Source organism: Camelina sativa, chromosome 17, assembly GCF_030686135.1.
Source record: "Camelina sativa cultivar CO46 ecotype springtype chromosome 17, ASM3068613v1".
Taxonomy (NCBI): Eukaryota; Viridiplantae; Streptophyta; class Magnoliopsida; order Brassicales; family Brassicaceae; genus Camelina; species Camelina sativa.
The window spans coordinates 27,951,157-27,963,762 of NC_141896.1; the positions used below are offsets into that span (position 1 = coordinate 27,951,157).

Consider the following 12,606-nt stretch of genomic DNA (forward strand, 5'->3'; position numbering starts at 1 on the left):
TTAAGTAGGATCAATATAGATATTGGTCCGTACATGCTTATTTATGTACAACGAGGCCCTGTACAGATTAGTAGCTAACCTTCTAGATATCAATCTGGCGTTTATTTTAGAACACTCTAGAGAGAAATCTGTACATTTCTCCAGCAAGATGTTTGTTTAGTTAAGTATTCTCCTAAAAAAATAGTGAACTTTGGTAACATGTATACAATTTTATTCCACCACTTATGAAAATGTACAGATATACATCTGTACGCATTATTTTAAAACAATCCAGAGAGTAAACTATGAATAAAATGGAATGTATATTAAAATATTTAAAAGGGAATGATAGTTGCTGGGAGAGAGGTGGTGTTAGATGTATAAATTAATAATTTAATGAAAAACTTAATGGGAAGAGTGTTGTCTATAGATATGACCCAAACAGGAGTAGATGTCCATATTAGTAAAACTTTTTTATAAAAAAACATTGGAGGAAAATGTCAATAGAAGATTTACCGGATGATCTTTTCCTTATAATATTGTAGAAGCTTGGGGATGAAGATTGCAATTACCTAGGTCCCTTCATTAGGAGTAACAAACGTGGGAGGGATATTACTTTGTCGAGGGAAGTATTACAAACATCAAACATCTCACCTGTGTGTCTTAACCCGATGACAAACATTTTTGAAGGTAATTGGAGAAATTTTTTCATTCGTTGTGTGCATTTTGAGAATGAAGATGCTATGTATTTTGAGTCACTAAGGCTGATAACACGATCCGAAGATGTATTTGGAGTGTTGTCACTGCTAGATCAACTTGTCCCAACTAATGGAGATGCAACTATAGCATATGCAATGTTTCAAATGTGTGCCGGTAGGGGGGATGTAGCTGGAGCTGTTTTTGAAGAAATTTTAGAGAGATTTTCTGGTATCCGTTATCATGAAATTTACTCTATTGTTTTAGAGGATATGTGTGAAAAACTTATTGATAATTTGATTTGTTTTGATCCATTTCTACAAGAAACATTTGGTCCGTTGTGGCAATTTCCTTCAACAAATGTACTAAGCATTCCAGACTGTTCAGCTTTTCACGATGAAGCTTATTATTGTGAGGAATGTTATATTTTTGATGCTTCTCTACATGTTTGTGAGTTACTTGAAGTGTAAATGAGTGAAAATTTATTTAATAAAACAATATTTGATATGTCTAATTCCCATTTTCATGTCAATTTGGGAATCTTGGAATAAGAGTTACGGCAAGTGGGGGTGGCACTTATTACTTCTGGAGTTCAATAACCCCACATAGAAAGCGCATCAAAACGACCCCTTTAGTAGACTAATGACACGGAATCAAACTGCTGGTTTAATTGTCATTTATTTATGTTATTTAAAAAATATTACAAGGATCTGTTTGTGGAACAGAGCCCAACGTGAGAAACGGTAATAAAAGGGTGAATCAATAAAGTGTTTAAAAGCCTTACATAGCCTATCAAAATATCTAAAGCAATCTCCAACACTCTCAATCAGTCTAATCATGGTTCAGAGATATTTTTAGTAGTTGGACGTCGATAGGTTTAAAAATTGATGTCCCTTTTTTGGTTATACGTAAAGACGTGTTAAAACATGAAACTAAACATATTAAGTTACCTAAAGATATGGGTGAGATTGTGTACATATCTTAAAGGGTTGAAAAATGCAAAAAATAAACACTCACTACAGGAAGAGAGATTAGTTAATAATATTTCTATTAAATGGACGATACCAAATTACAACAAGTCTATCATACATGTGGAAAACAGCTTACAATACAGGGAAAATAAATAAAGACAAATTAAGGGGCCATACATCAATGAAAATAGATAATCGCCTAAAAAGGGAAAATAATTTAAAAATATTAAACAAAAAGATGAGTCACGACCTGAGAAGGTAATACTGAAACAAGCTGCAGACCCTAAAGGATCTCAGCGATTTTTAGGGACAACCACCAAAGGTAACAATGCTTGCAGTCGATGTCATAGTCTCCATAGCGGAGAGAATGGAGACCGAAATACAAACAACACATCACAGCACAAGCGGGGGAAAGGAGAAATGGACTGTTAGGATAGAGATGGGAGGCTGTGTATGAGTTACTCCGCGCCGTGTTATAACAAGATAATTTATAACTGAAATCCTAACCGGTACGCCTGACACCCTGCGACAGCAGAGGATAATGATGTGCATCAAACAGCTGAAGGTAATGGACGGTCATATCCTCATTTCCTTGACAAATGCTTAGGACCCCACATGCAAGGGTGGCATCAACATTGCATGGGACAATACGACTGAGAATATCAATCCCACGCTGGATATCTCTATCCTCGGCCACAACCCTTAGTCCTTCATAGTAAGTGGCAATCGGATTCCCAGCATCAAAGCATCTGACGAAGAAACGCCTATACCGCCCTTCCATTTGGAGGCCACCATCAGGGGCATTGGATGTGTTGATTTGTGATGGATCAGTACATATGAAATATATAGCAGTTGTCTTTAGAACTTCCTTACTGTAGACAACCTTTTTTCCTCTATGACCAGCTCTCAATATAGGACCAAGAGACCACCATCGATCTTGTGCAGCAAGGGAAACGACTTTTATGAAAACATCTTCTGGCAGTTCCGGCATCTTGGGTGGTCAAGCAAACATAGTGTTGCAGAGAATTGTAGAATTCGAGTTTTTCGTTGTGAGGTAATAGTTTACAGAAAACGAACACACATTTATATATAGAGATAGCAATAATAGTTCTATTTTAATTGGTTGGGGGAATTCAAGTGAGATCATAAATAATTAACATTTTAATGTGTTATTTGCACGAGATATAGAGTGTTATGGTAAGTAGTCACAAGCAAAAAACATTAGAGGGGGGACTATTGTACGCTGGACAGAAATAAATCTGTAATATTTGAATATATAGAAACCAATAATATTTTAATTGGTTGGGGAGAATAGAAGTGAGATCATCAATAAGAGGGACTTTAATGTGTTGATACACCACTCCTACAGGATTATGGTTTAATCCGTACAGATATTAAGTTCCAATAACATAACGAGAAAAAACAATATAAGAAAAACATAATATTTCAAAAGTATTGACAGAGTAGCCTAATTGTGCAGGGATTATTCAGTACTGTTGCACCATTGAACAGCACATTAATTGATATCTGCTCACCCACTTGTATTATCGTCACCCGCATATTTTTTAATAATTTCCCTATTGTATATAGTGTGTGTAGAAATTTACCCTGAAAATTATAGGGTTAACCAACTTCCATTACCGTCCCCCATCCCCAAAAACTCTCCAAACTGAAAATAATCTTGAATGACCCACTATATTCCATCTTTGCCATTGCCAGATCTACCCGACGATATTTTCGCCAATATTGTAAAAAGGATTGCCAAAGATGCCATCAAGTTGCTCGCTCCAATATTGAAGTCTGGCCAGAGAGGTAAGAAACTCGTCTATAGAGCCGATATCCTAAAGGAGGCGTCTATATACTCAATATGTAATTTTCCTCCTTTCATCTATACATCCTATCACACATCTGGTCGTCTCGCTGGACCAGGAAGATACCCTCCCTTCTTCGAGAGATGTCTCAAAGCCAGGAACAAGATAGCAAACTACCACGAAGGGTTAAGGGTTACCGCTGTAGAAAGGGAACGAGGATGCCACACTTGCTTAGCCAACACGTTCCTGAAGCCGAAGATGCCACACTTGCTTGTGCTATGCTCTCAATTTGCAACGGGAAAGAAGACATGGCCGTCCATTACCTACATCTGTTTGGATCGAACCACCATCCGCTATTGTGTGATGGTGTACAGACTTGCGGGGAGGGATTGATCCGGGAATTACTAAAATTTGATACACCGTACAGTCACTCATTCGGGAAAACTTTCAAATATCCCGATTGCCGAACGATACCAAACCCTGACTGTGCTCTTCTCTGTTGCTTGGAATTCGGCCACTTTGGAATGCTGTATCATGACTATGATATTATGTGCCTGAATTGCTACATTTGGTGGTTGGCGAATAAGGTTTCAGAGCTGATTTAGTTTGCATGCTGCCCCTTTCCAATAAGTATCTGTCTGAAATATATAACTCCTTCTCATGGGTTGTAATGCTTTGTTATGCTATTTTTTTTTTTTAGTTGCTTCCGGTTATTATGTAATATTACTAGTGGTTGATCCTCCAATCCCCTTATTTTGTGTATCTCGGCATTTAAAAACAGATGAAATTATGTTCAATTATGTATTTTCAGCTTAACAACTTTAATGTTGGTTCATAAAATATAAAAGTTTGCAAGACTCTTTGTTTTTATGATCAGGTGCATCATTTTAATTTATGATCGAGACTTAACATAGAAGTTCACATAGTAAGAGCCATTAGGTAGGTACTATCCTCATCTCTATCAGTGTACACCAAATATTATATTTGGAAAAACTAGTGAACTGAAATAAAAACAAGATACACATTGTTATCATATATTAATCTGGATTGTTCTAAACCAATCGCCAGACTGATATCTGGATGGTTATCTACTAATCTGTCCAGATGTATTATATTTGGATGGCGGATCTATGAATCCATCCAGTATATTAGCTGTTCATAGCACATAGCCTACAATGTGTTCTATGCATTATAAGTTGTACTTATATCTGAGTATCATCCACAGATTTATTTCGACAGTGTGAAAACTAGTGAACTGAAATTAAAACAAGATGCACATTATATCTGGATTGTCCTCATGTCTATCAATGTACACCAAGTATTATATATGGATGGTCTTCATTTATTCATCCAGGCGTTTTCATGCCTTAGATCCATCCATAATATTAGCTGTTCATACCACATAGCCTACTATGCATTGTAAGCTTTACTTCTATCTGAGTATCATCCCGAGTATTATTTCCACAATGTCAAAACTAGTGAACTGATATTAAAACAAGATGCACATTGTTATCAGCTCAACTTAAGCACATCTAAATGCTGGATGGTCTTCTTATCTATACAGACAACATAAGTTATATTTCTTAACACTAACACCCCTGGAAAGTACTCACAAGCATCGCTTTTGATTGAAAAAAAAAACAACAATATTTCACATATTTAGTTTGATTACAAAAGATTCACATATTAGTACAGGATCCGTATATTTCCAACAAAAAAATTACAACACTCATACGGAAGTACACATTACTCTGAAATCTGGAGCTCTCCTGATTTCACAATGATGTCTACGCCAAAATAATTGTACTTTCTACAGCAAACTCCACATACACACGGCTATATACCATTAATACTCCAAAAAGACAATACTTTCCTCAACCATTAATACTCCAAAAAGACAATACTTTCCTCAACCAAGTGGGTTTGAACATGTAACCCGGTTGTGCCCAAACCCGCCACACCATCCACATTTATTTGGTTGCTTTGACTTGTTATTACCCTACAATTACTCAGGTTAGACATGTTCATATCTTTCGAATTAGTTGATACATACAGTAAGCATATGTGGCGTACCTCATACTCCCCTGCAGAATGTATACGCAGCTTAGGTAGCCTACCAGGAGGTCTTTTCGATTTTGGTGGGATCAAACACAAAGCCCTTATTTCGTCAGGGACCATCACTTATGTTGGATCTTGCACAGGTAGTATAGCTGCTTCCACTGTTGGAGACCATATTGATATCTTGTGCATCTCTCCCACAAGAGTCCTGTACTCCAAACCCCTATCATGAGCTGCAGCCATAGCGTGAGTGCAGGGTAGTTTTATTTTTTGAAATTCCAAACAGGTGCAGGTTTTGTCTTGCAATGATACAACGAACTGACCCCCTTCCTTTGTAATCACCTCAAATTCCGACATTCCTACAGCCAACACGGTCATACCTAATCCTCCCTTGAACGCTTTCATAGCTCCCTTTCAACTACTATTGGAATATCACCAACCGCTCTTGCTATTTTTTCCTCCTCGCCTCAAACCACCTAGCTAGCATTTTCCTTATAAACTCTAACAAAGCTAGCACAGGGCTACCCCTTGCAGGAGTTAGAGCGTTGTTCAATTACTCTGCAGTATTTGACGACATCAAATTAAATCTCTCTCCTTTAAAATGCGCCCTGCTCCAGTTCTCAACCCCTATTTCTTCCAAGAAATTCCAGCACCCTATGTTCCTTCGTTTTATTCTATCATACTCAGCCTCGAAATCCTTCACTCTATACATGTTGCCTGCTCTCCATACATGTTGCCTGCTCTCCATACAAGTGAAGGTAATCCACTTTTTTAAAAGTATTTTGCTTTCACATTCCTTCTGATGTGTACTAAGCACGCCCCGTGATGTGCCTCTGGGAACACATCCAAAATAGCTTTCAATATGGACTGACAGCGATCAGAAACAAATGTCAAATCCGCCCCATCCTTCACTATTCCACCCAACTGTGTCATAAACCATGTCCATGAATCATCGTTCTCACTGTCCACTACACCGAAAGCAACAGGGAAGATCTGGAAATTTGCGTCTTGACAACTTGCTGTTAGCAGACACCCCCAATACTTTCCAAAGAGGTGTGTTCCGTCAACCACCACAACCCACCTTACATATGATAGACCCTTCACACTAGCTCCCAAAGCTAAAAAACCTACTTGAACCTATCTTCACCAACCTTATCTTCCTTTGTTTCCAACTTGTAAACTGTTCCTGGATTGACAAGTTGAACGAGATGCAGATACACATGCAACAATAGATATCTGTTCTCCTCAGTGTCGTGTGCAGTCACAACTGCCAATTCTTTCGCTCTCCAAGCCTTTGAGTAGTTTATTCGGACGTTGTGCTCATCCAAAACACAATCTGGCAAGTCCCTCGCTCGTGGAACACAATATGCCTTTGCATACTTTGCTCTAAGTAATGCTGCTATTACTCATGACGTGGCGTGCTTAGAAAACTTGCTCCGCGTCTGGACATCACATGAATGTTCCAGCTTTGCCTTTCTCACCTCATACTCCTCTGTATCACCTACTTGGTGAGCGTACACTCCCCAGTCACAACTTTTTTTATTATAACATTCAGTAACCAAGCATTCCTTCTCGTACCTTGTAAATTTGAACCGGAAAACACGATTGATGGCATATATAGACAAGGCAACTCTGTATTCCTCCATGTTAGCAAATGTCCTCCCGACATACATATCGTCGTCCTCTTTAGTCAAGTCCACATGTTGTGCCTTCGTGTCCAACTCATCATCCCCAAACATAGGATCAAGGTCCTCATATCCATAAATATATGTCATAGTTATCCCCTTCTCAAAACTCTCCCTAAGCTCCCTCATCTCATCTCTTTTTTCTCCATTTCCTCTCCCCACCCCTAATGTTCTCTTCCTTTTCCGCTTTCTCGGTTGGTCAACAAGATCATCATCGTTGTTGTCTTCATAATCCTCATTTATACATGTTTATGTCCCAACTACCATTGTCAAGTCTTCCCCACCATCTGTATGGTAAACAACTTCATCCTCCGCCTGTTCACTCCCTCCATAAGTGCTATAATCAGATTATGTCGCTTCCCTACTGTCCTCTCCACTATCCCTGTTTTCATGAACTAATCCAACACCTGATTCGACAATCAACAGGCTATCATCAACTACTTCCACATATTTCAGCAACATATCATCACTCAGTGGGGAACAACGAACTTCATCACATCCTCTTATGACATTCTCAATTTCCTCTACATGTCTAAGTAGGACGTCATCACTTAAATCTCCTACTCCTGAAACGTTCCCTATATCCTGATTTCGAACTCTCAAATCAGTCCTTACACTCTCTTCTGCTACTCCATGATTTTGCTCACTCACGGCTGATATAAGCCCTGCAAAGTATCCTACTTCAGCTAAACCTTTTGAAGATTGCCCATGTTCAACTACCGTCTGTACAGCAGCACTTGAATTTGAAGGTTGAAGTAGCCCTGAAACCTCACCACCCACAACATTCTCAACTACCAAACCACTAATCTGTCCACCCATTTCTCTGAAACAAACAAATAGATTTATGCTTTTATCTGCCAGACTAAGCGATTTGAAACACCTGAACTCTCTATCGCCCCTAATTACTGTTGGTGCAGTAGCAAAACCGTTCAACTGAGCTAGTCTGTCCTCAAACATATAGCTTAAGCCTACAGCACATGTTGAGCTAACACCTCTGTACATCTCACGAATCCTTTCAACGAGATCCTTCAAACATCTTAATGACGAAAATCTTGCACACCGTCCCCATAGGTTGAGGTTGACTTGAACCTTCCGGCAATACATCACTTCACATTCTCGCTACGGGCTTCTATAATTTCATGGGCCTTCGTTATTTCAAGCCCAAAATAACGCTCACTTCTACTATTTTGAGTCTTCGAGACATTTCCCTCATACACTCTAATAGAAACCCCTAAAAGTAATTTCTACCTACTCTTTTCTCCACTACAAACATACTCACACCCTCTGTGTCTATCTCTTACGGTCTCACCAAACTCATACACACCCTTCTCTCTCACCCTCTTTCTCTCTCACCATCCATTTTTTTTATTTTAAATAGTAAACGTACTTATTTCTTAATAACTTCCCAAAAATGTACTAAAACTGCAACATCCCCTATAATAAATATTAAAATAACATTTTTAGAAGTTTCTTTACGCATGGAATTGAGGTTGTACATAATCCAAGTAAATTAATTAAAGAAAGATAACCGTCAACGAATCTTTATCTCTAAGGGTAATTTGGTGATACCCGAAAACAAACAAAACAATCCAAAAATATTTAAAAGAAGCAAAACCGGCTACAGTAGGTGAATTCTCCAACTAAAAGCGACACATGTTTAAAACACAAAAGAGGTCCATCACAGGCCAATAGAATAATTTAAAGTATTTTTTAAAAATTATTTTTAATTTATAAAAAAGTAATCCAATAAGATCAAAGGCGATACTTGATTCAAATATTCCACCAGTAAGGTTACAAAGACAAGAGTTAATAATCCTCTGTGTCACAGTGTATATTAAACAGAGTAATTTAAAAAAACCATTTTTTTTAAAAAAAGGCTTTTGAAATAGAAGAAGAGTAGCTACCACTCCACTCTTTTCTCCTCTCTCTCTCTCTCTCTCTCTATACATACGCTTCCTTGTGTTTTTTTTTACTCGATCACCATTGTTGTTGCAATCGAAGCTTTCTCTTTCTTTTTTCTTGGGAGTTTTTGTCTTGGTGGAGAAGAAGAAAGATGGAGAAAAACACACCGGTCAGGAAACCACACATGTCGACGGCGGATCTACTAACTTGGCCGGAGAATCAACCGTTTGAGTCTCCCGCTTGCTCCGCCGCTAGATCGCATCAGGTACCTTAAACCTAATTCAGTTAGTTTCGAATGGTCTCAGCCATCGGATTGATTTCTTTTTACAATTTACTACTAATTTTGCCATCTACAAGTTTGAATGTTTTTGATTCGTTTCTGATATATATTTTTTTATTTTTTCAAATATTGAAATTGGGAGAAAACAATCTCAGCCGTTGGATTAAACTATTTATTACTAATTTCACTCAATTTTGTTAATTTCGTTATCTACGGATTTGATTTTGATTTGAAATTGTGGGAATTAATCACAGCCGTCGGATGGAATCAGCAAAGTGGTGTTTGGAGGACAAGTCACAGATGAAGAAGTTGAGAGCTTGAACAAGAGGTGAGAGAGATCTGATCATTTTTGTTTTTGTTTTACCGAATTGGAAAATATTAATCGACGAACAAAAAAACAAAAACGGTACTGTTTTTGATTTGATAATGTATAATAAATGCGGAACAATAAGTACGAAGAATCTGTTAACCGATGAGTGATTCTGTTCTGTCGTTATTTGGACCCTCCTATCGAATGTTTTTTTTTTCTTAATGGTAGGAGAGAGTTTTTTTTATTTCCATAATTAATGTCCTTAATTAGTAAGCATTTTTGGTTACTTTTCAATTCTAATTTCCCTTTTTGATCTACTTCGTATCCTTCACGCTTCTCTAATTTTGTCATTTGATAGAATTGATACTTGTACGATAAATCTCTGGTTATTTCTGGTTTAGACTGGTTATTGTACTTGGTTTAGTATGGATCTGAAATTTACTATGACATGTATATAGATAGATTAATATTGGGAGTGTTTTTTGTTGTTAATGTTTTGTTTGTGTTATACTCAAAAATCTTTGTTTTGTAGGAAGCCTTGTTCAAACTATAAGATGAAGGAGATCACAGGGAGTGGGATTTTCTCTGTGTATGAAGAAAATGATGATTCCGAGACAGGAAGTGCTAATCCGGCCACAAACGGCAAAACAAGAAGACTCCAGGTTTGTGTGTGTTTTTTTTTTTTTTTTTTTTTTTTGTGCCTGTCTTCTTGAGAATTTGGATACATTTTGTAGTTTATTTTAATCACTTTTACTTGTGTGTGTTTGGATTGTTTCAGCAACCACCAGCAGCAATTGTGACTCACATTTCGTTTGGGGAAGAAGAGATTGTTACTCCAAAGAAGCCAGCGACGGTGGCAGAAGTGGCGAAGCAGCGTGAGCTCAGTGGTACATTGGAGTCTCAGTCTGATGCTAAGCTTAATAAGCAATTCTCAGATGCTAAGTGTAAGGAACTAAGTGGTCATAACATCTTTGCTCCACCACCTGAGATCAAAGCACGTCCTACTGTTCGTGCTTTGGCTTATAAAGACAACTTCGACTTGGGAGAATCAGATACCAAACCCGTAAACACTCTCTCTAAACTTAATAGTTCTTTTAACTAAGTTTCATCATCAGTATTATATAAAAGGTCTCGGCTCTCTCTACTCATTGTTAATAACTTGAGTTACACTAATTCTTGCAGGATGGGGAATTGAAGACGGCCAAGAAGATTCCGGACAGGAAGTTTAGTGATTTGTCGGGAAACAATGTATTCAAAGGGGATGTTACATCTCCATCTTCAGCCACGGCTGAGAGGCTTCTAAGCACCGCCAAGTTGAAGGAGATAAGTGGCAATGACATATTTGCGGATGCAAAGGCTCAGTCTCGTGACTACTTTGGCGGTGTTCGCAAACCACCGGGTGGAGAAAGCAGCATTGCCTTGGTCTAAAACCAACCCTACCAATAATAATTATATAGCCCAAGATGAAAATTTCTCTACAAACTTAGAAGGTTCTAACTATTTATCATCATTAATAGATAATGTACTTTTGGATGTTTTTTTTTTCAATGTTTCCGGATTTGTGTGCTTGGATGGTTATGAAATGATCAAGATAGGCAAAATTCGATCGGACTATTGCTGAGTTTGTTACCGGAAAGCTAAATCTGGTCTCTTAGGACTTTGTGGAGTTGATTTGTTTGGTTATGAGTTCACACTTTTTTACTATATGACTCATTGTTTGGGTCTGTCTCTGTATTTGTTGCCAACTAATTGTTGGGTACTTGATTGATTTTATTGATTGTTTTGGGGGCTAATCTGTTTCATAAGAAAAAGACTGTGGACCATTTCTGCAAAAGCAGTCTTACACCGTTACACGTTTGGTGCAGTGGGTGTCTGAGACTGAGACTCTGGGTATGGGTAATACATAAGATTTGCTTTTGTTCAAAAGGGTAATACATAAAGATTAAGAAGATGTTTCTCTCTCGAATAAGAAATACAATTCTCTTTAATAGTTAGCGTCAAATTCAATGATCGGCTCGTGCTCAGATAAGATTTTGTTTCATGAAGATGAACAATTGATATCGGTTTGGTTTAAATTCGATTCGGTTTAAGTTGGAAATTATATAAGGTTTTTTTTTTTCAGCTGGAAATTGATAAGGTTTTGAGGAAGAAGGCGAAAAAGAAAGCAATGCGAGTTTGTTGCGAGTGGGAATGGAATGGGGCCTTCTGATTGGCCAAAAAACTGAAAATGGTTTGGTTATATATATTACAAAAAAAAGAGTATGTTCATCTGTTGTAAAGTACTCCCTCTGTTTCATAAAGAGTGTCATTTTGACATAATGCACACAAATTAAGAAAATTGTTTAGATTTCTGTTTTACCCTTTATAAATACACTAAAGTTTTTTCTCTTTCTAATTAATAAGTTCAAATAATAGGGATAAAAAAGAGATTTAAGCTTAAAATTTGCATTAGAAACAGAAAATGACATTCTTTTTGTAACAAGAAAAAAGTATCAAAATGACACTTATTGTGAAACAGAGGGAGTATATCACAAAACTAAGTGATGTAATTTTAAATTACTTATTGATAAGTGAAGTAAATATAACAACTTAGCATCAATTAATTTAAATGATACTATAATTATCTAATTTGACATCTATTAGTTAAAATTGATTTAGTTTCTATTATACTGTATCACTTTAGAAAAATCGATTTAAAATAAAAATGTACATCATTTAGATAATTGATGTATTTATTTATGTTTGGTATAAATCATTTTTTAAAACGATACAAAATTTTCATCATTTAAAACTGATGTTTAAATAAATTATATTAATATCATTTAAAAATTACATATATATATATATATTTTTTAAAAAGAATAGACGTAATTAGAAGATAAATACTGATAAAGTTGATCGATCAACAATTATA

The 12,606-nt window shown here is 36.9% G+C and overlaps 1 protein-coding gene and 1 pseudogene across 1 annotated transcript; one reads left to right on the forward strand and one right to left on the reverse strand.

Annotated features, from left to right (window-relative positions):
* Window positions 1–5,366: 5,366 nt before the first annotated feature.
* On the reverse strand, window positions 5,367–8,304 carry LOC147924392 (uncharacterized; annotated as a pseudogene).
* Window positions 8,305–8,900: 596 nt separating this feature from the next.
* LOC104757874 (uncharacterized) lies at window positions 8,901–11,306 on the forward strand. Its single transcript, XM_010480659.3, has 5 exons — window positions 8,901–9,367; window positions 9,637–9,710; window positions 10,225–10,354; window positions 10,471–10,755; window positions 10,875–11,306. The coding sequence occupies exons 1-5, from the start codon at window positions 9,254–9,256 to the stop codon at window positions 11,118–11,120; spliced, it is 849 nt and encodes a 282-aa protein (XP_010478961.2). The 5' UTR covers window positions 8,901–9,253; the 3' UTR covers window positions 11,121–11,306.
* Window positions 11,307–12,606: the final 1,300 nt, after the last annotated feature.